This window comes from Botryllus schlosseri, chromosome 10 (genome assembly GCF_051294905.1).
Source record: "Botryllus schlosseri isolate E-star chromosome 10, Bs_hap1, whole genome shotgun sequence".
NCBI classification, from domain to species: domain Eukaryota; kingdom Metazoa; phylum Chordata; class Ascidiacea; order Stolidobranchia; family Styelidae; genus Botryllus; species Botryllus schlosseri.
In genome coordinates, this window is record NC_137245.1 from 26,588,011 (window position 1) to 26,612,826 (window position 24,816).

A 24,816-nucleotide genomic window follows, 5' to 3' on the forward strand; every position below is an offset into this window, starting at 1 on the left:
GCCTACTTCTTACAAGAAACCTAAATCTACTTGAAGTAGAAATAGAATTGACTGACTTTAAATCTACTCAAGTAAGTAAGTAGTTGTGAAAACGCTCGTAATTCGTTCGCATGGACTGTCAAAAGCTGCAAATGGAGCTATGCGGAAGGTGTAGTGAGCTTGATTCATATTAATAAAATGCATCCCAGGAGGTGTCAATTTTTGACAGGACACGCAGTCGTCCACATCATGGGATGTCAAATCCCCCATTTAGAGAATATCATGGCATGGCGCCCTCCCCCATATTAGGCCCCTAGTTTAGTCGAAGAGCAATACGGATAAGTTGGGTCGGCTACGACTTTAACACTTTGCGCGATTAGTATACGTTAAATAAAAATAAGGCAGATCGTAAAAATGCCATATAGTGTATATAGCTTTATTTTCGGAAATTATAAGGCATTACTACACTTGCTTTTATACTTCAACATGTATATTCTCCAGACAAAAGAACTGTAACTATAATTAGAACTCAACGTACAATACTCGTAATTGAAAGAAAAATCAAATACTACTTCTAAAAAGCCGAAAGTATATTTCATATCTTTTGCCCAGAAAGTTTCATCGGCAGTCTGCTAAAACATGTCTAACGAAATGCCAAAGTCCAGTTTTCCAGATTAGGACACGTCGTGGGCTGCTAGGTATAATAGGTAATTGCTATATTGCGAAACGGTAGTTTCAGACGTTATGGGGCCATGGGGGCCATACTTACTGTGATGAAATATTTGATATAGGCGACAATGCTGTGCGAACTGAACCACGTAACCCGGTATCTAAATTATATTCAGCGATACTTTCGTTAAAACATATTTGTCACTCCAAATCTACTGTGCGCGAAGCGCAACGAAAGTTCTGGGTATTACATGACTTTTATGAAAATTAAATGTTGGTACTACGTGAAAACAGCCCAGAAATCCCTTCGGCTATCTTTGTTATTGGGGGATTAAACTACTTCTACTTGACAAACTGAAAATAGCGAAAAGTCAGTAAGTAGCTAACTAAACATTACGAAGTAAAAGTAGCGCAAGCAAGATCTACTTGAGTAAGTACCAGAAGTAGAGAACTACTTGAGTACTTCGAAAAAGTAGAAGTACTTCGTTACTGATCACCTCTGTCAGTAACGAAGTAGGCTACTTCATCGAAATACTGACGCAGGTTTCCCCCGACACACTCAAGTGGTTAAGACTAAACGTCAACAGTTCTTAGGTCATCCTACTTATCAGGTACAATTCGGATTTTGAAAAGTAGAGAGTAGCTTTAGCATAAGTCTGTATCCCTTTTATAAGCAATGCTTCCATAAAAGCCACGCGAAACAGCCCCCCGCTTCACGGTTACTAATAGTATATTATAAGATGATGCCTATTTGTAGTGTCACTTATTAGTTTTGCGATTTCGAAATAAGTCATACCTCCGATTAACTGTATAAGAGCATGCGTGCCCTTAGCAAAATCTACTGTCTGAAACTACCGACTTGAATACTTCATTTCCTTCCATTCGAAGTAGGTTTTGACACGTCTTGCAAATCTGTTACTTATGACGCGGTCTTGACACACAGGTATAGCTTCGGTCTTATAAACCTTTTTCGATTGTTTGCGCGCCTGCCCAGACGTCACTATATAGTTTGGTGATGTAGATATAAGCGCCGACATATGTATGGTCAAAGTTTATAACATCAATACATGTTACATATGATGTACAATAAGTATATCATATATGATATATATGGCCCTAGTCCCAATAACATACCCCACTGACATCAGCAAAACACAACTGCTTGTATGTCTCATATATTCTGCACATTGCCAGGCGCAAGAAAAGTCCTTTTAGGTCAATTCTCCTCATAATAGTCTACACAGAAGCAGATACAATACCCAGCAAAGAAGCACATCTTCCAGGGTCAGTTCCATAAAGGAAAGCGAAACAAGCCCATGGCATGCACAAGAAATGAATTGCTTTCAAAATGACTGCGACGCTAATGCGATAAAAGCTTGCCGTAACACGATTTCTGAAGGATACACGTAATTACTGGGTTAGTATTTACCTACCAGGCGTTGAAATAAAAAATTCTCTACTACCGACAATAAGGAAAACATTAAAAGTAAGGAAAAATCGCTAAAATCACCACTTCGTAGCATTGGTTCACCTGATTCAGACCACTGGACGAAAAAAAATCCTCAAATTATAATGCACAATATTCAAATCAAGAAATTATCACGTTAATGTCTCATCTAGTTGTAGGTTCGATATTAATCAGCCTGTCCAGGTACACGAATATTGCTTTGAATCCGACAATCAATATCATTCACGCACGTTTCAATCAGAATAGACTCTCGAAGGTACAGAATTTCAATATACAATTGAAAAATGTATTTACATTGAAATGAACCCAAAATATTTTAGGCTGACACTCGTCAGGGGTGACATCACCGCCATGAAAATTCGAACCACACCATTGTTGATATACAATTCAAATCTCTACTGGTTGCTGACAATCACGCCTGACGAGTGTCAGACGCAAATATTCGGGTTTTTTACAATGTATGAATGCATTATTCAATAGTACATTTTGATCACATAATGTCATCTTTGGCAGTCGGAGAATAGCTTCCGTTATTTCTAAGAAATCACCGTGTAAACCAACCGACGTTGACATGATTAAAACCACGATTTCATATTAAATAGTCAAAGTGTACATGATCTGACTGTAGAATAATCTTTTTAAAGCAACAAGAGAAAATGCGGTAAAAACCAATGCAGTCACACGGTCCAGATTGCATCCCAAACCAAGCCGGGAGAATATCATAGTTTTTATCCCCACGTCATAAGGTCGCCACGCGTTTGAGGCGATGATACGCGTGTCGTTGGTTCACTGATGCTGCTTAGCGACTTCCTTTGCGGCTAGAATCAACGGGTTTAGGCTCGCGAGAGGCTTGGCCAGTCTCAAGAACGGGTGCTGGAATAGAAGCGTCAATTACGAGCGGATCTAGTCGGCATTAGTAACTTGATACCTCTACTTTTTAAGAGTGTTCAAGTAGGTTTTGCCCAGGGTTGTAACCAAGTCACAAGTCAATCTTATTTTTATAGTTTCGACTCGAGTCAAGTCCAGTCATTTTCAATTCACCGCTGAGACGAGTCCAGCTTGGGCAATTTGCTGTACCCGGGTTTGTTAATGATCAGGCCTTGTCACAATTTCAAAAGATTCCATACCAGATCAGCATACCAAACCTTGCCTTCGCAGCAAACCATTTGTGCCAAACTGATATATGTACTATTAACTAGGGATGGTGTGAACGTGAGGTTCGCGTTCTGCGTGTGAACCTCAGAAATTTAGAGGTTCACGTGCACAAACGAACCTTGGTAGGTTCTGCACTGTGAACATTCTTCATATATTACAATTTCCACTTCATTATACCATCATTGGTTGAAATTTATTGCATTTCAACTGCGGGCCACTTTATGCATGGCGCTGGCGGCATAAAAAATCAACATTAAACGAACGTCCGCCTTGGCAATCTCAAATGATTTACTTGCTTTGTTACAAAAGTTTGCTCGAATATTAAGTGACTCTTTGCTGTGGGCTTGACCAACAATCACACCACACCAAGAGCGAAATACACTACATGTAGGTAGTCAGCGAATGATGCTTATTCAGCCAATCACTAAGATTGATATCGTTGTCTGACGTAAAAAATGTAGCAGGCGCATGGGGTCAATCTTGATTTCATATGTTTATTGTATCATAAAAACAAAATCCGTGTGATTGGGGTGTTGGCTGCTGAATATCAACGTAGCAATACTCAGACGCCGAATACATTGTCCGGTCTGACCTAGACCGTTAAGGCGTTATCTTATGTTTCCTTGCAAGTCCTCATCGAAATTGTTGGCAAAGCGACGGAAGATTATTATATCATTTGATCGCACCAGTTGATGCATTTAATGACCTTTAAAACGTCAATATGTACTTCAGCCTAGTGGCATTATGTGGCCCGAGCCATCGCATAGATCGTGTACATTAACACAGGCTATCACTTCACTGAAATGTAGGGTTGGAATAAGCAATATGATGCCACGTGACGTCATGAGGTTCACACCACCCCTACTATTAACCTGTGATCAAAACACCGGCCTTCAGATGACTTTGACGGCCTACGATTACAAGCAGTTCGTCGGAGACACCAAAAATAACTCACGGCCAGCAGTTGTCTGGCTGTGTATCTCTTCTCCACGTCCATTTCCAGACAGTTCTTCAGGAAATCGTGAAACACGCCGCTCAGATTTTCAGGGTTCTGAATTGTCGGCGTCCCGTTTGTCGCGATCAGGTAAAGAGCCTGAAAATAATCGCACATAGAAGAGTCTCTTCGGAAGTACAAAACTTCAATACAAAATTGAATACTATACTTAAAGAGTTTCTTGGAGGTACAGAACTTCAATATACAATCGAATGGTATATTCATATGGAAATGAGCCCGAATATTTTCGGCTGACACTCGTCAGGAGTAATCGTTAGCAACTAGTAGAGAATTGGAGAGAACATTGTACATCAACAATCGTGTCTCGAAATATGACGTCGCCAGCATGAAATTAGATATCAAATAACAGAGCGTTCGATGTACTATTTTAAGATGTTACACAAACTCCTTTTGTTGACAAAGCTTGGGCTGATGTGTTTTGATGAAGGTCGACTCCAAGGCAAACAGATGAAAGTGTGAGCCCTCCCAATGACACGAAATCTGTCGTTCTTGATAATTTTTTGCACAGGATTATCCAACAGTTTGCCAATGGCAGAATTGATGGCTTTACGGCTGGGTAGTGAAATGCATCCACCTGTTATTGAGACTACTCGCGGTACTTTTGCCTCATGAAAAAGAATTGGACATCCGGCTGCAACTCTTTTCCATCAATAACCATTTAAATCTTTCACTGCTTAGTGTCCAAAGTTACCCCGGTTTACGGTATAGAGGTTTCAAAAGAACTTGATGATCAAAATTTCCAGTGTAGTATTTGCCGGTATCAAGATTACAGAAGTGCATAAGACCACTCAAATGCTGACGAGAAAACAAAAGGTTTGTAACTTCAACTCCGACTTACCCTCAAAGGATTCTCGTTCAAGTAAGGCGGTTCACCCTCGATCATTTCAATTGCCATGATTCCCAAACTCCAGATATCGACCTGAGAAAGTAGGTTTGTGAAACGTCAATGAACTTTTCCCAGTAATTCGCCACACAAACAAATTGTGGATGCATTGTAAATTTTCAACAACATGATCTCTCGGCATTGACGGAAACGCAAACAACGGTACCTTGGGCCCATAAGCCTTCCTCGTCACGACTTCCGGAGCCATCCAGTACGGAGTGCCGACCATCGTCGATCTCTTGCTTTGTTCGGGAGTGATTTGGGCGCAAAAACCAAAGTCGGCTGTGAGCACAATCAGATTGATAACGCATTTCTCACACGAGCCACCCGAGTGGGTCAGTAATCGAACTTAATTTGTGATGTTTTTACACTCTCATTTTAATTCTCCTCTATTTCTAGTTTTTTCTGAAAATGCTACAAGAGAGCTGTACAGTAGGGCACTTCAAAAATGACTTTTTTCTCAAATCGCACTGGCTACTGATAAATTTGTTAGGTTGCCTAATTTAAGCCTACACACCAAATTTGGTTCAATTCCAACCAGTAGCCGCATTGCTACAGGAGAAAAAAGTTTCTATTTATTATGTAAAATAAATAAAAAATTCGAAAATTTTCTGTTCACCCCATGAAAGTGCTAGGTTGTCTATAGAAACGATGTTCACCAAATTTGGTTGAATTCCAACCAGTGGAAGCGGAGTTATTGCCGTTGAAAAATTTGGATTTGAATAAAATAGTATTTACGGTGACCGATTCTTTGTTTATTTATTATAGTTGTGCTCACCGTAAATACTATTTTATTCAAATCCAAATTTTTCGACGGCAATAACTCCGCTTGATTGATTTTTGCTTTCTAATTCGGAATCGAATTCAATTTCATAGTTTTTGCGAGTCAAGTAATTGTAATTCTAATCCAATTTGGAAAAGTTTAAAATTTTCTAGTGATCCGCCTCGAAAGCTAAGTTCATATCGATCATTTCTGTTCGATATCAAATACTGTTTTTCTTTATTTCGGCGACAAACGCCAAATACAAGGAACGTACTCAGTTTGACGCTTCCTTGCATTCCGAGAAGGATGTTGTCGCTCTTTATGTCCCGGTGAATGACATTGCGGCTGTGCAAGAAGTCCAAAGCTCCGAGGCACTGAAAGAAATTAGGGAAAAATGATTAATAATGGCCCTGATACTAGGGCTTGAGAGAATCAAGTATTACAATAGCCATTTTAATTGGACTGAGAATTGTGTATTTGATACTATTTTCCGCTGTCGAAGCCTTAAAACTTCAATTAGTCGCATCGCAGCATACCAGGGTTGTAATGAATCGACTAGACTCGAGTCGTTTTCTCAAAATACGGATGGCCAAGACCGACATTTCTTCGTAATTTGGAAGAATAGTTGATTTACCAAACTATTGGTATTTCGTCTATCGGTACTGGTGCTTGAAAATATGCGCAGAAACCGTTAGAATGAGGAAAATTAGTATATTATGAATGCGAAGCATTCGATATCGCCAAGTAAAGTTGTCAAAAGTGGGTTTAACAAGATATTAACCCGAAACTGAACAATTAACACAATGATTTGGTCTCGGACTCGAGTCAAATACTATGACTTGGATTCGACCCTCTGCTCGCCGACTTGGACTTGCCTCGGAGCCGAATCGGAAACGACTCGACTTGACTCGAATCAAAACTATAAAAGTGAGATTGACTTGCGACTCGGAACCTTGTTACTTGGATACAACCCTGCAGTGGAAATGACTTATCACAATATGCGATACTTTAATACCAGACTCGACTCAAATCGCTCTGGCACTCAATTCAGCCCAACCCTGCTAAACGAAAATCTGGCCCTAAACCACTCACCTCTCTACACACGGCCGCAATCTGACCCTCGTCCATGCACGTCTCCGTGACGACGTCCGTCAGGGACCCGCCGGCCAGATACTCCATCACGACCCACAGATTATCGCCCTGAAAGGAATCATTTCACCCGTCAGCAACAAGCCAGGGCACAATTTACAGCATTCTTAGAATAAACAACACCAGTAACACAGTCTCAAGGTGTGCCAAGATTTCAAAAAATAAAATTTGACACTTATAAACTAGAAAATAGTAACTATGATGTGATTATGCTACGATTGTATGTGCAAGCTTTTTTTAACATTGCATGCGTTTGTTTTCATTATTATGTTTCACTTGCATGTTTGAGCAGCCCTAGCGCGTACCTTGAGATAGGAATCCAGATAGTTGACGATGTTCGGATGTTTGTTTTCACGCATCACAATAATCTCGTTGATAATCAGCTCTTTCTTAGGCTGCTGGGTGATGTTCATTTGCTTTATCGCCACTTGCTGTCCCGTGGCCACCTCTTGCGCCGTAAACACCGTGCCGGAAGCTCTGAAAATTTCGGGACCCGTTAAAAATTCAATCGAAAAACCGTCGGCGATCGTTCGCATGATCTCTTCACGTTGAAAAGAGTGAATGTTTTCGGTTTTTCAAATCTGCGGAGTTCGTCAAACGCGTAAAATCGCTCAATTGTGCACGACTCGAACCAAGTCGTTTGACTCAAGACCATGATTGGTATTTCGTCTATCAGTCCCGACTCATTCCATTACAATTTAGCAAATTTTCTGACATTTGTAATGCAATGCTGCTCACCATAACTACTATTATAACCAATTACAGAATGCAGAGACAAATTTTTTTGTGATATCCTTCTGGAATAGAGGTTAATTTGAAAATCCAATTTTTTATCAATCATACCACTTCAAAGTACACTTTGCAATATTTTTTTTGCGTAAACGGAATCCTACATGGATTTTCAAGTCCGTTCCCACCCGATTTTGTTTCGTACGTAACTTTTTTTCCTTCGAGTTTAGAGCGAAAAAGTGGATTTTTTTCAATTCCTTGACCTCAAAATTGTATAATTAGACATTTTAATTGATTCTCCACCATCACTACAGCAAAATAAATATGGAGTTTTAAGATTTTTGCATGCAGCGCCACCTAGTGACAAGAGAATTTTGAATCGCATTATCTTTTGAACTGCTGGAAATTTTTCAATTTAATTTTTTTTAATGCACCGAGAATTCGAAAAAGAACAACATTTGTTAATATTGGACAATTCTGAGGGTATGCATTATAGCCCTTGTTGAGTTATAACGGAATTAGCCTCCTGACACTTGCAAATTAGGGCCAGAAACCGTTGGGACTGAGGAAAATTACAATACCATGAATGCGCCCCATTCTATATCAGTCTAGCAAGTAAAAAAAATGGGTTAAACCGGAGACGACCCTTTGCTAACTGAATTGAAAACGACTCGACTTGACTCGAGTCAAAACTATAAAAAGGAGATTGTCTTGTGGCTTGGTTACAACCCTGGCAGTTCCCGAGTAGAAAGTTTGTATTTCAGGCCTAAAAAATTCAAATAACAGCTCCAGCTCAACGTAGTAGTATGTTTAGATTATACACATACTCTGTTGGCACAGCATGGGTTGAATTTTGATAAAAGTCGACCGCAATGTCAATGCACATAAAGTATTGTTTATCATCATAACGCGGAATCTTCGGAAAGAACTTACCCCTGTCCGATCTTTTCGAATTTAGTGTACTTGGTGTCTGGATTGCCCACGCTGACGATAGTCCCTGAAAACAACGTCGAATGATGACATAGTTCGTTGTGAGACACGTACAAAGCCGTGATTCACGCTACTCAATCAGAAGTAGAAATAATGTCACAAATGAAGGGACTCTTCAATGTACGGAGCTTCAACATACAATTGAATAATATATTCATATTGAAATAAACCCAAATATGTTCGTCTGAAACGCGTCAAGGGTAAACGTCAGCAACTAGTAGAAAATTGGAAAGAAAATATGACGTAACTGGCATGAAATTTTGAATAATCTGGGTGGAGAGAGCCAACTGTACTATTTTTAGATGGTACACAAACTCCTGTAGGCACAGGCTTGGTTGGCATATTTTGATAAAAGTCTACTCCAAGGCACCCAAATAATGAGAAACGCATCACAATTATTCCCCTCCGCTATAGAATTTAAGAAAGTGTGGAAGTGGAACATCGGCTCAAGCGCCCTTACTAATTTAAATATCCTTTGAAAGAATATCCCTTGAAATAACAAAACCGTATAGCTGGATTTTACAAAATTGAACGAAAGAATACACCTTAAACACGTCACCCAATAATGTAAGGACACTCCTGCCAAAATAGCCATTACGTATGAAAAAGACAAATAGTTGTCATCAAACTGGATAACATATTTGAATAGTATTGATGATTATTCCATTTACAATTGAATGGAAAGAATGATATATTCATATTGAAATTGAACCGGATATTTTCGGCCGATACTCGCCCAGATTTGGACAACTAGATAATTGTTGTCTAATTAGACTAATTTGAACAAAATGAAGGTAATCTAATTCTAATCTAATTTGTGAAATGTATCATTGCTCTAATTCTAATCTAATTTATCATATGAATTCTAATGCAATTTTTGAAATGTTTCTTCGCTCTAATTCAGTAATTCTAACTTGTAGCTCTAATTTAATCCTGTTCTTGACTTGGAAAAAAAAAGTTTGCAGCCGTAATTTTAATTGTAATTTAATGTGGAAAAGATGAAAATTTTTCAAGTCGTCTAAAAGTCTGCAGTCGTCAGGGTTATCGTCAGCCGAGATTATTCAGGTTCATATCAATATCAATATGCTATTCAATTGTATATTGAAGTTCTGCACCTCCAAGAAGCTCTTCAGATTATTCCATAATTATGCCTGTCGTAATGGGTTACGATTACAGTTACTCGAAAATTGATAGTTATTGATTACAATCAATGACCGTCTGAGAGCACCTCACTTTAATTATAGACACAGTGATGACAAGATTATGATCAGTACCTTCGCCAATAATATCATCTCGATATCCCACTTTCAATAAAATATCGGCATTGGACATTTTACACGTAAAATGATATCCGCAATTTTTGTGACGTCACAGCTTGGTGGTATTGAATCGGAACTGTAATCCGCGAAAGATAAGACTCCAAGTTAGCCATCTTGCGGCTCTGATAGACCTCTAAATATTCCACAAAAATAAAATATACGACAGCTGTTGTTTGTTTCTAAGAATATTTATAGTCAATTTTTGTATACAAAAAATGAAGGATATTAGTTATGTCTGAAGCTGTCCAAGGCCGCAGACTAGCGTCGAAAGCATGGGTGAATACCCGTCCGGCATGGATATATCTTGGGTTCGGCTGGTCATAGACCTTTATATATCGTGTCTCTGCCAAGAGTACATTTCCACACAATTTCACTAACATGAAAACAACGGCTCATAGTTAGGTATAAATTACAATAAGTCCAATATTACTCAGCGTATAATACCCCGCTAACTTGTGCATTAAGTGCTGGAATGTATGTCGAGCTATCACATAACGACATAACAGTATGTTGCAGTAATGATATGCATTTTCAGTTTATTTCAATGTATAGTTCTTGCCGATCTGCGTCTATCAACCGATATAGGATCTATAGAAGTCTATGCGCATGCTTTTGAAATAGCTGGATGGCGAGATCGACAGGTAGGCTAGCTACCTTTGAATTTTCGTTATATGTAGCTTATTCGAGTGTTTTCATATGGCTCCATGCGTGCTCTGAAGTTTGAAATGCGGCTTCTACATCCAAAGATGCCGGGAACCACTGATCTAGAGATTCATTAAATTGAAATGGCCATAAATTATTAGATGTCAGAACACACTTGAAGAGGATAAGTTTGATCAGTATATGTCTAAAAGCAGGTTGAACTAATATTGACATTGCAAACACAGTTCGAACTCGCAATGTCAGAATTTATTTCGTTTCACTAGTCTCGATTGCAAGTCCGCTGTGCTTCTTAGAGACAGGAAGCGACTCGAATGAGAGAATTACAAATCCCGATTTGTCAGATTCAAGACAGCCGTGACAAATCTGTAATTCTACACTTAACTATAGCTGAGCCCATGAACAGACTACGGTAATCGATATTCTGCCATATAAGGAACGGACAGTTCCTGCACGACTTATTCAACATGCAGTGTGCAGACAGTGGTAAAGACTGTCTATTTCAAACACACACACACGCAAGCAATTTGTCGGATATGTATTTCGAGCTTGATCAAACACAAATACTTGTCAGTAACAAAGTGTTTGTATGATGGTAACTGAGCATTAGGGTTGTTGAAAATTCCCTTTTTTGTCCGAATTCCGGGATTCACTGATTAAATTGTTAGATGGCCTAAAATAACGCTACACATCAAATTTAGCTCGATTCCGAACGGTAAAATCCAAAATTTTTTGATTAAAAAAATAAAAATTTCAAAATTTTACAGTCAACCCCACAAAATTGTTACGTGGCCTAAAAGCAAGTTTTGCTCAATTCAAACCAGTAACAGCGAAGTGATTGCAGTTGAAAGTTTTAAATTAGCAAAAACAGCATTGATGGTGGGAAAACCCAGAATTATGAATGAAAAACTCGAATAACTTCGCTCCCACTGGTTGGAATTGCGTCAAATTTGTTTGCCTCATTTTCGTATAGAAAACACAACAATTTCAAGAGGTTGACAGTACAATTATTAAAAAAATTAAAATTTTTTTGTAATAAATATTAAATTTCAATTGGCTCTGCGTCGGCTTCTACCGATAGGAATTGAGCCAAATTTTGGGGCGCAGAAAGTGCAGTGTTTTTTAGACCAAAAAAATGGTCATTTTTGAACAACTCTACGGAGTATATTCACTTTAAACATACTCTAAGTAGCCTACTTTTGACATGTAAATCCTACAACGAGCAACTCACGTAGTTTTGCCAAAATTTCCTCGTCTGAAACTTTTTTCTTCTGTTTTTTCTCTTGCCTTGCGGTTGTTGCGTTGCTTGTGCCTGTGGTTGCATTCGGGAGATTGCCGACCCCGAGCGGTTCGATCACTGACCTCGTGTAGATCTGAATGTATATATGATTCGAGTTATATACAATATACATTATAGCCTACGCACATTAGTGGAAATGACATATCTCTAGAGTTGTCTCAAAGTGCAATTGAATAGGTATGGATGAAAAAATACAAAATAACGTTGAATGCGATAGATAAAACAGGCATAAAATGGTACTTATCCGAACTTTCCACATTATTCATATATCCATTCCGAACAGTAATTGCGAAGTTCATATAGTTTTAAAATTTTGAATTTAATGTAAAATATTGAAAATTTTTGTTTTCAAATTTTATTGCTACACCATGAAAAAATTCAATATTTTATAATAAATTCAAGTTAAAAATCGCAAAAACTTCGCGATTACCAGGTGGAATGGGTTAAAAATTGGTGTGCATCATTTTTTTAGGCAACCCCACGATTTATTCGCTTAGCGAGCAAGATTCGGAAAAATAAGTCCAAACTCCCGCACATAAGTTCTGTTTGCTGACTATAAAAGGGGCCTATCTCTGATGTAGGTGGTTTTGAGGAAAGAACGATAGAAGATTTCATAAAAACACGCATCCAAACATCTTAACGCAGTTTGAACACTCGAATCAAAATACATAACCTAGGCCTTACAAGTCGGAGAGCGCCCGTTACTTATTACAGCAAAAGGGCCTCCAAAAACAGAATTACATATTACTGACCAGCTGTGGTGCCAAGATACTATTTCACACCGTTCTTATGTCGATATCACTGGTAAAAACGATGCAAACTTACCCAAATACTACTTAAGTAGTAGGCTAATTAGTTTTGCTCAAAACCCTTTTCAAGTTAAAGTAGAGGCAGTTTTAATAACCCACTCGAATACTTAGTGCATGCAGTCTAGGGCTCTTCAAAAATGACTTTTTTTCTCAAATCGCACTGGCTACTTGATAAAATTGTTAGGTTACCTAATTTAAGCCTACACACCAAATTTTGTTCAATTCCAACCAGTAGCCGCATTGCTACAGGAGAAAAAAGTTTCTATTTATTATATAAACATAACTAAGAAAAAATTTTCTGTTCACCCCATGAAAGTGTTAGGTTGTCTATAGAAACGATGTTCACCAAATTTGGTTCAATTCCATCCAGTGAAAGCGTAGTTATTGCCGTCGAAAAATTTGGATTTAAATAAAATAGTATTTATGGTGGGCACCACTATAATAAATAGTTAAAGAATTGGTCACCGTAAATACTATTTTATTCATAATCCAAATTTTTCGACGGCAATAACTCCGCTTTCACTGGATGGAATTGAACTAAATTTGGTGAACATCGTTTCTATTTTCAAATTTTCTGTTCTTTATTTTTATATAATACATAGAAACTTTCTTCTCCTGTAGCAATGCGGCTACTGGGTGGAATTGAACAAAATTTGGTGTGTAGGCTTAAACTAGGTAACCTAACAATTTTATCAAGTAGCCAGCGTGATTTGAGAAAAAAAGTCATTTTTGAAGAGCCCTAATGCAGGCAGAACCTAATGAATACTCAAGTAGAAGAACTTATTGACCACCTCCGGGCAAGAATGCGAAAAATACAAACCGATTTTGTGTGTTCCGGTCTCGGGGCCGCGACAGGGGGAGGTTCGTTGTCTTCATCGGACTCGTCGTTCATGGAGTCTTCATCCATATCATCGTCCTCGTTTGGCCGAGAGTATTGTCCCGCTTGCTCATAGCTGTTCATGTCGTTAGGCTTCGATACGGGCGCAACCGCTCCTGCACCAGGCTGGAAAAAAAATAACCAATGATTGCAAATGATATAAACGATAACTGATTGTAATGATTTTAGTCAGGTAGTGAAATTTCGTGACCTTTTCCATTAAAAGTTATATTACCGACAAGAATTATAGTTTTGATGTTATGAAGACTTGGGGAATTTGGAACTCAATTGGTCGCATCACTGTAACCCAGGGTTGTAACCAAGTCACAAGGCCCCGAGTCATTTTCAAATTCACCACCGAGTCAAGTCCCAGTCATGGTGTTATGACTCGAGTCCGAGTCCAAGTCACTGCTCAGTTTAGAGTAACAGTTTTGTTAAACCCACTTTTTATAACGCTGTTTAGTGATATCGAATGGTTCGCATTTAAAATATACTAATTTTCCTCAATTTTAGCACTTTCTGATCACTTTTTCAAGTACTACTACCAATAGACAAAATACCAATAGTGTGGTTACTTTGCTATTCTTCGAAATTGCATAAAAATGCCGGTATTGGCCGTCTGAGTCTCAAGTCATATGACTTGGTTCGAGTCATGCGCAATGACTCGAGTCCGAGGAGAGTCAATACAAAACCTGACTCGAGTCGAGTCATTTCCGCGTTTTGAGAAAATGACTCGAGTCGAGTCGTCAGAAAATTCTGACCCGAGTCAAAGGAAATTACATTCCTTCAAAGTCGTGATCGCCCCCATACTATTGTTACAAAGTGCAATGAAAAGGGTGTAGGGAAAAAATACCAAATTATATCAATGTAATGTGGAACTCACATTATTTTTTTTGTGGTCGCATATTTGAACTCTTCACATCATCCATACTCTTACGACGTCATACCGGGTGCTACTCAACTCGAAGGACTAGACTCGATTTTGCGCCTTACTTAAAACCAGCGTTTCTCAATCTTTTTCATCAGAAAGTAAATACGACAAAACTCAAACAAAGTATCGGGACTTTAATTTACGGAGAAAATTTGTCGCAGCCTCTTTTGATACTATATTTGTTACGCATGTTTATGGTTACGTACGGTATATTGAAGTTTCTATGAGGTAAAGTACTTTTAAAATTACCAACTTGATTTTGACTTTTTGGTCTCATTCACGTTTGCTATATTCAATTAAAATGTCCGATATTTTAAATTCTGAGTCGCATTTCGTCAAATTTTGCTAAGTGTTCTAAACTTTGACATATAACTGGGCTTAAACAAGTTAGCCTATAGGCTGCTTTTAAGCAGCTTTGCACAACACTAGCAGGAACATTGTGACACAAAACAAGACAAAAGTATACCATCAACTCTATATCATGTCAGAAAGCATTCTAAACTTCATTCTTTGTACTTAAATCAGTTCAAAATTTTGTGTTTTATTTCCCTAATCAATGGACAAGCCTTCGACATCCTACTTTTTTGCGATGGAGGATGAAATCGAATTATATTTGGGGGGCCGACGGCTTAGGAGAACCGTTTACACGAAATATTTGATCATTATATAAAGCAACAAATTTGCTGGACGAATCTGCATACAATCGCGAAGAAGCCAAGATGTTTTACATGTCCCCCATTACAAGCAGTAAACTTAGCAATGCCTTCAAAATCATCAGTGCACCCAACAGTAATTCGTATAAGGTTGAATGTTGCCGTAGTTCACATTTCACAAGTCGATTTATTGCCGAGTCAAGCTTAATCGACAGAAGTCAGCTATTTCCTTCCATTGAATGCGAGTCATGATACTTTTTTTAAATTGCTATGACGACACTTCTCATGGCGTGACTCATGGCGTGGCGAACGTCATAGTGGGAAGTCTCACGCATTTACACGTCTTAGAACAGGGTGGTAATGCGAATGCGAAAAGTTAGACTGCCCTACAACAGTGAATTGATTCTGAATCGAGCGTTAGGCTGCGAGCATCACTCGTTACGACCACGACAGTATAAATTAGGTGGAAATATATACCTTTTATGCAAGCACAATGACTATAACATCAGTTCTACAGCGCATTAAAGATAATTTGGTATTTCTTTCAACCATACCTATTTCATTACACTTTGTGACAATGCTGTAGTTTGATCACGACTTCACAGACCCATTATTTCCACTAACGTGTGTAGCTTTATACGACATGTTTTGTATGCTGCGATGCGACAAATCTAAGTTTACAGCATTCAATAGTGAAAAATAACATTGAAATTACAATTCTCATTGATAAAGTAAGCCTTAGTGGCGGGGACCGAATTAATTCAGTACTCGAAAAAAATCAGGCTTAGATTCGACTAATCAAACCCTAATACGGAGCCGTACATCTCAGTGATCTCACACGGTCATAAAATGAAAACCACATAAGCAAATTTGGCTAGCGAAACACTTTTGAGAGGAGCTCCCTTAGCAAGAGGCCTGTGAGATGTCAGGCTGGGGTTTGACCTTTCACGTCGTAGACTGAGATGAACATAGGCCTTTTCCATCACTTTGCTTGAAGTAAGTAATTGGACATAGGCCCATATTATTGTTGATGCATAGTGACAGACAATTGAAATTTTAATTTCATCTCATGTAGAACAATGAACGCCATCTAATTTTTCAGTTAGAGAAAGAGCAATCTAGCTAGGGTTAGGAAAACACTACTCGCATTGATTTGAGCAGCTAAAATCATTCCAGGAGAAATGAACCTTCAAAACACCAGCTATCAGTATTGATGCCAGTTACGCTAGGCCTATAGTTTCTTTGATTGAAAAAGAAGCTATAAGAAGACTTCCACCCTCGTACAAAAGGAATCTATCATACTCCGCTCTCATAGTAAGCATAGCAAACAGAAAGCAGAAGGCAACGGGATAAAACATGACATGAAAAGTAATTACAAGTTAACTTGAGTCCATTCAAAGACTTTTATACAGCCACAACTAATACAGCTTCTTGAAGAGTGATTCAGCTGAGGTGAAACAGTGAGGGGATTTATTAGGAATTGGTAAAATGTCTTCACCATAAGTTGTAAATGGAATCATGATGTATGTTATTGACTATATTTTAGTCGTTTCTCAGTTTCAAGTATAAAACAAAAACGGTGGTTGCTGAACTTGCTTCAATTTCAAGACCTATCAAAACTGCGACATTCCAATGAACTCGGTACCTGTTGTCTACAACACTTGTGGTTGAAAAATGCAAAAATACATTTGTTTCAATAGTTAACTGTCATTGTTCACAAAATACAGCATCATAATATCTAAAAAGACGGATTGAACAGGATTGACACATGGGCCTATGTCCTAATATTGAGTCAAATGGGCCTATGTCCCAGTATAGTAGTGAGCATTATTCATGGCCTATGTCCATTCCGGGAGGAAAAACCCGACATGCCGATTGATTTGAAAATGGACATTTGTTCCCAAAGTAAGTTGATTGACAAGGAGAAGGATCAAAGAGCTAATAACATAAAAGGCTTTAAGATCTTCCCATAATGAATATGTAGAATCTTCAAATTGAATTTTCTCAGAACTATGAAATGTGACATAGGCCCTTTCTATTCTTGACGAACAATATTTAGAAAATCCAAATTTATGAAACTATTGGACAGTATGAATTGTTCACATATTCAGTTTACAGCTCATCAATAAAATATGTTAGAATATCCATTGTACTTATAAAATACCTTGTGATTGAATTATATTTGACACTAGATAATTCTAATTGTGGAATAACACTAATTAGAACAAAATGCCCGTAACCTAATTCTAACCTAATTTGTGAAATGTTTTCCTGAAAATGCTAAGCTTGCTGTGCAGAGATTTTCCGTTCTCTTATGGGAGTGGATTGTGATTTGACATGAACGAATTTCAATCAATTTCCAGTTTTTGCTGATTTAAGTAATTATTTTGGAAAAACCTGTGTAGTTATAACTCTAATTGAAACCTAATTTGGAAAAATTATGAAGTTACAATTCTAATTGTAATCTAATTTGGAAAAATGTGTAGCTATAATTCTAATTGTAGTCTTAACTTGTAAAGAATGTGTAGCCATAATTCTAATTCTGATCTAATTCAGAATGTCAACATATTTTTAGTCGTCCAAGGCTGGTCAAATCATGTCAAAGAAGCTTTAATAATATCGGCCTTCTCTGGTAACCTAAGTAAGCAAATTATGCAATTTTTTCCACAATTTTGAGCGAGGTAACAGACTAGGATATCGTTACAGAGTAATTCATTAAACGTCACACAAATCTTAATTGTCAGGATCGAATAAAGGTATACATAACGGCTGAAAATCTCACCTTGAGAACAGCGCTGGACTCAAACGTGTCTTTAGACATCTTCATGTATTTTCCATGCTTTTTCTTCTCGTTCATGTCATAAAATTGTAACACCTGCGAATCGGGATGGGTTGGTTTATGAAAAATCGGCAAAACATCTTCCAAAACCAGCAAGCCCCAATTGTAATATGTAATTGTAATGTGACGTTTATGTCATTTCAGGTGAAAATCCGAAAATTGGGACGAGAAACATGTTATTTAGCGAAAAGCATTTGTCTGAATCATGCAATCATGAGATATTAACCCGACCTACAAAGTTTATTATAAGACACTATCCAATGCTTAAATTTGCCACTAAATTGTTGAAAAATATGTTAGCGACTTGGATTTTCCGAGATACAAACCCAATACAAATTACAAATAAAGTTTGATGGTGATGTAAATGATCAACAAAACTTGCAATATACGATAATCAAAAAACGGTAACTACCTTCAAGACCACTTGCGGATTGTTTTTCTGTTCCGTCTTGCTGATGTTTGAAGTTTTTAGCAGCCTCGACCATTGCTCTGGCATTCCCTGTAGAAAAATAGTTCCATCAAGATCTTGGCTAGGGTGTAATTGGAGCTATGAATCGCATCGAAATAGATGGCATGAAATGGAATTACACATGGTACTGAAGAATATCCTGCTGATTGGCAAAGAGGTGAATGTACATTGCAACAAACAACAATTTACATTCATATTGCTATTGTTCACTGTCATCAGGAGCGAACGTCATTTCTTACTATATTTCGAATTTGGTTAAGTGCGTTTACTGGCGTGTGCTCCTGATTAGAGTCAGTCGAAAGCCTCGAGCGGAATATATGTGACAATATGAATACTGTATAGGCCTACCATGGCAAATTCATATAAAAAGATAGTCGCTGTCGTTATGAAAAGATACCGAGAAAGATGAAGGCTTACTGTGAATTCGCCAGTGACCGAGTCGAATCCAACATGGACGGTGTGTTCGAAATCTTGAGGGTAAGAAATCTCAGGCCGTTCCTTTGGTCCCTTGCGAGCTGTCGTAAAGGTTTGGATTGAAAAGTGATACTAAAATGTAATCGAAGTCAGTAATAGGATCATCATCACAGCTGAAATCAAGGACTCATGAATTTCAAGACTACGGTATTTAAAGCAAGGTCAGTGGTCTAGTTTTAGGGCAATCTTGAAATACTTCATCAAGAAGGTAAAGATATGAAGTCCCTACTCCCCAGGTACCTTTTTAGGCATAAAATAGCCTAAATAGTGAATGGGCTAAAAGAGTGGCTTATTTTAGTTATCTGCATCCGAAATTTTGGGCTTCGTGCAACCACGAAAAAAACTTGCTGATTCTAGTCTAATTTGGAAAAAAGTGTGGAGCTTCAATTCTAATTCTAATCTAATTTGGAAAAAAAACATTCAGCTATCATTCCAATTATAATCTAATTTTGAAAAAAACTGTAGCTGTAATTCTAATTCTAGTCAAATTTTGAAAAAGTGCATTGCTTCAATTCTAATCTAATTTTGAAAATAACAATAGCTGTAATTCTAATCCTAGTCTAATTTTGAAAAAGTGTATTGCTACAATTCTAATCTAGTTTTGAAAATAACAATAGCTGTAATTCTAATCCTAGTCTAATTTTGATGAAGTGTATTGCTATAATTCTAATCTAATTTGAAAAAACAATGCAGCTATTGTTCTACTTGAGATCAAACTGTTGCTGTAATTCTAATTCTAGTCTAATTTGGAAAAAATATGTACCTATGATTCTGATTCTAATCTAATCTGGAAAAAAACTGCGTAGGTATATATAATTCTAATTTAAGTTGGAAAATCTGACGATTGTCTATTCGTCCAACTCCGCAGTACATTACAGAGTACACTAACAGAGATCGACACTCAACAGCTAGTCAAGGTCCTTATAAGGAGTTTGTTTCCAAATTCAGAACAAAAATTCACTACGGTACATTAAACAACATACGTTTATCTTCAGGCCTAAACTTCGCGAGGATATGTTTCCCTTTTTTTTCCTCTTTCCGTTTGTCTTTGCCTTTTTTATCGTGCGGCACGGAAGGTAGAGGCTTCTGAGCAGTAGACGTCGGTTGACTGGCGCTGGCCATTCGGAGAGGTGGGGCGGGAGGTCGGTCTTCCTCTTCAGAGTTATTGGACATTGTCTTAAACGCTACTCAAATAATCCACGAATTTCCAAAGCAGTTGGGACGTTCGGTTGTCGCAGTATTCCACAGATATTGATGTAAATCCAAAAATACGCAACTTCGGACCGGTGTATAACTCCTCAAAATAGCAAGTCTCCCAGGAATCAACCTTTCGATTTGTTGTTCCAGCGAAATTTCTCGCTTCAGACTCGATTATATTTCATTAATATCAGCTTCTGAAAAAAACTGCTATACGAACACACTATCAGTTACCAGCAGGGTTGTAAGTTACAACTTGTAACCAAGTCGCAAGTCAATTTTACTTCTAAAGTTTTGACTCCTGTTGTTTACAGTTCAGTATCAAATTCAAGTCAGGTTCAACTCCCTTCTGTGAAACTCTTAGGTGATATCTAAGGTGATTCATAACATACCATACCCATTTTTCTTACTCTTATATGTTTATTCAAACAGATATATAAAAGACAGTATTCTGGGCCTATCGTATTTTTTAATCATCTGTCATTGATATACAAGACTCGAATAATCATATCATAGAATGTGTCGAGCCAACACTAATACACAAATTGAGTCATGACTAGAATTGTCACAACCCTGGATACGAGACTTGGACCACTACCACTAGATAATTATGTTGTTCAAAAAACTAATTACAGCGAAATGCTGGCAATCTACTTCTAATTTGATTTGTGAAATGTTTCTACGCTCCAATTTCCATTCTAATTTCTGGTTTTCCTGGAAATTTACCAGGGTGAAGTTAGCCCTCAACGATTTGGCCCTCAAAGTAAAAATTACCAACTAATATACTCACGACAGCATGAATCCAAAGGATCACCATTTTTAAAATATCGACCATGATCGGTAAACTTCAAACGCCACAGGTAGTATTTTCATGATATCAAACCAAAGGATTGGCCTACAGCAAACCAAGAATGATAATATTTTAAGGGTTGATTATGGTAATTCAACCTTGACATAACCTTATATATTTCGCTTGACGTAGCAAACACGATGTGCATATCCCTATGGTTACTGATGCCACCACAAATTAACATGATCGCTCTACAGTGAAAGAAATAAAGAGGGTCGAATCTTGAAATCAGAACGAATAAAACTATTACCTAGTACACTAATCACACACCGAGTCTTGACTTCTTACAGCAACCTAATAGGGCCAAGATTCGAGGATGAAGATTCTCTGTTAAGACAAATTAACATGATCGCTCTGCAGTGGAAGAAATAAAGAGCGTCGAATCTTGAATTCAAAACGAATAAAACTAATACCTAGCACACTAATCACACACCCAGTCTTGACTTCTTACAACAACCTAATAGGCCCAAGATCCGAGGATGAAGATTCTCTGTTTACACAAACTAACATAATCGCTCTGCATTGAAAAAATAAAGAGCGTCGAATCTTGAAATCAGAACGAATAAAACTAATACCTAGCACACTAATCACACACCAAGTCTTGACTTCTGACAGCAACCTAATAGGGTCAAGATCCGAGGATGAAGATTCTCTGTTAAGACAAATTAACATGATCGCTCTGCAGTGGAAGAAATAAAGAGCGTCGAATCTTGAATTCAAAACGAATAAAACTAATACCTAGCACACTAATCACACACCGAGACTTGACTTCTGACAGCAACCTAATAGGGTCAAGATCCGAGGATGAAGATTCTCTGTTAAGACAAATTAACATGATCGCTCTGCAGTGGAAGAAATAAAGAGCGTCGAATCTTGAATTCAAAACGAATAAAACTAATACCTAGCACACTAATCACACACCCAGTCTTGACTTCTGACAGCAACCTAATAGGGCCAAGATCCGAGGATGAAGATTCTCTGTTTACACAAACTAACATAATCGCTCTGCATTGAAAAAATAAAGAGCGTCGAATCTTGAAATCAGAACGAATAAAACTAATACCTAGCACACTAATCACACACCAAGTCTTGACTTCTGACAGCAACCTAATAGGGTCAAGATCCGAGGATGAAGATTCTCTGTTAAGACAAATTAACATGATCGCTCTGCAGTGGAAGAAATAAAGAGCGTCGAATCTTGAATTCAAAACGAATAAAACTAATACCTAGCACACTAATCACACACCGAGACTTGACTTCTGACAGCAACCTAATAGGCCCAAGATCTGAGGATGAAGATTCTCTGTTTACACAAACTAACATAATCGCTCTGCATTGAAAAAATAAAGAGCGTCGAATCTTGAAATCAGTACGAATAAAACTAATACCTAGCACACTAATCACACACCAAGTCTTGACTTCTGACAGCAACCTAATAGGGTCAAGATCCGAGGATGAAGATTCTCTGTTAAGACAAATTAACATGATCGCTCTGCAGTGGAAGAAATAAAGAGCGTCGAATCTTGAATTCAAAACGAATAAAACTAATACCTAGCACACTAATCACACACCCAGTCTTGACTTCTGACAGCAACCTAATAGGGCCAAGATCCGAGGATGAAGATTCTCTGTTTACACAAACTAACATAATCGCTCTGCATTGAAAAAATAAAGAGCGTCGAATCTTGAAATCAGAACGAATAAAACTAATACTGTGTGATTATCTCTTACTACTATCTCTCTCTAGTAGTTTCCCTAAACGCATGAGCGATCTCGTCATCTTGTTGTTGTGATTGTGCGACGTGCGTGCTTGTATATATTAGCACCCACGTCTTGTGAGTTGTTGGAGCAATAGGGATTAGGCTAGTCGATGCAACTGTTCTTTTGTATTTCAGTTTGATCATTTATTAAGGTATTTAACCTATGAATAAATGCAAAGTTGCACATGATCAAACTTAATACGGATTAACCATGCCGAAGCTTTCTTGCCCAATCCAAGACTGCAATTATGAGACTGAATCCGAAGATACGGCCGGCGCCGTCACACAGCTCAATATCCATGCTACAATCCACACAACAGGTCCTCATGTCTCGCGTTCGAGACCACCTGTCATGGAACGACCCGTCATTTCGCGTGGCTCCACTGCCGAGGAATGGCAAATATTCCTCAGAAAATGGGATGATTTTAAAAAAGGGACCGAGATACCCGACATGCTAATCAAGAGCCACCTTTGGCAATGCTGCGAGATAACTTTATCGAACGACCTCTTCAAACAAGTCGGTGACTTCAATCAGGTCAGTGAAGGTGATATGCTGAAAGCTATTGAATCTCTAGCAGTTGTCAAAATCGCCACAAGCATGCGCACCGTTGCTCTATTTTCGGCCCAGCAGGATCAAGGACAGTCCTTCAGTGCATTTCTAGCCGAGGTGAAAGCGTCTGCAAGAATTTGCTCATTTCAAATGAATTGCACGAAGCCTGGCTGCACCCAAGTCAATGACTTTTCTGATAGAATTGTTAAGCATATTGTCATCGCCGGCCTGGCTGATGATGAGGTTCAACGGCAAGTCCTTAGTGTTGCAAATCTCGATGCAAAATCGCTAGACGAAACTGTCCAGATTATTGAAAACAAGGAATTAGCTCTACGTGCCACCTCCTCCACATTGAGAAATCAGCATGAATCTAGCGTTGCGGCCAGCACTTCTACTGGCACGCCGTTGCCCGATCTCTCTCAAGTCATCAAATGTGGCAAATGTGGCAGTGTCATGAAGAAGTATAAATTCTTGCATGGGAAGTTTGGTAAGCCAAGGTTGCGCGAGTTTAAGCAATGTCTAGCCTGCTGGAGACGAAGCAACCAATCGGAGACACCTAGTACTGGCACCGCTTCTAGTATCAATATCGCTTCAGTATCCAACCGTACCAATAACACTGTAGAATCTCATGCTTCGGAAGTCATATTAGACCACCACATATTCGATGGCACTTACGGATGGCTGCTGAAAGACTGCAAGGCACAACCGACCATTGATCTTTTGGTCTCCACCCGGCAAGCCGATTATGCCCAGTTCAATATCCAGCGTCCCAAAATATCGCCCAAGAAGATAAAGGCGATATCAGACACTGGTGCACAATCATCCTTGATGGGATTGAAACTGTTTCGAGCATGCGGCTTCAAGGACCAGCATCTCATCCCGGTAAAGAAACGCTTGGTTGCAGCTAATGATGAGTGTATCCACATCCTGGGCGCTGTGTTTCTGCGACTTTCGGGTGCAGCAGTTTCTGGCGATGTCATAGAAACCGCTGAGATGGTATACATTACGGATTCTACGAAACTTTTCTACCTTAGCCGAGATGCCATGCAGAAGTTGGGCATCATTGGGCCCGATTTTCCTCAGATTGGGGCAGCGGCACTCCACGCGACACGAGAGTCAACCCTTGAGGGTAACCCGCATCAAACATGTAGCTGCCCACGGAGGTCCACGCCTCCTCCACGCCCCCAGCAGCTGCCATTCCAGCCTTGTGCGGAGAATGTGGATAAAATGAAGCAGTGGTTACTTGAGAGGTATGCATCATCCACATTCAACAAGTGCAAACACAGCCCACTACCAACCATGACTGGGCCGCCTATTTCCATTCATAT

General features: G+C 38.6%; 1 protein-coding gene across 1 annotated transcript; it reads right to left on the reverse strand.

The window, feature by feature from the left end:
• Window positions 1–1,810: 1,810 nt before the first annotated feature.
• LOC145447888 (serine/threonine-protein kinase PAK 2-like) lies at window positions 1,811–20,706 on the reverse strand. Its single transcript, XM_080326155.1, has 14 exons — window positions 20,115–20,706; window positions 19,075–19,172; window positions 18,601–18,687; window positions 18,132–18,224; window positions 13,709–13,891; window positions 12,011–12,152; window positions 8,744–8,807; window positions 7,387–7,558; window positions 7,025–7,132; window positions 6,207–6,306; window positions 5,336–5,451; window positions 5,125–5,205; window positions 4,227–4,364; window positions 1,811–2,989 (listed from the first exon to the last, which is right to left on the reverse strand). Exons 1-14 carry the CDS (start codon window positions 20,302–20,304, stop codon window positions 2,903–2,905), a joined length of 1,659 nt encoding a protein of 552 aa, XP_080182281.1. The 5' UTR covers window positions 20,305–20,706; the 3' UTR covers window positions 1,811–2,902.
• Between the last annotated feature and the right edge of the window lie 4,110 nt (window positions 20,707–24,816).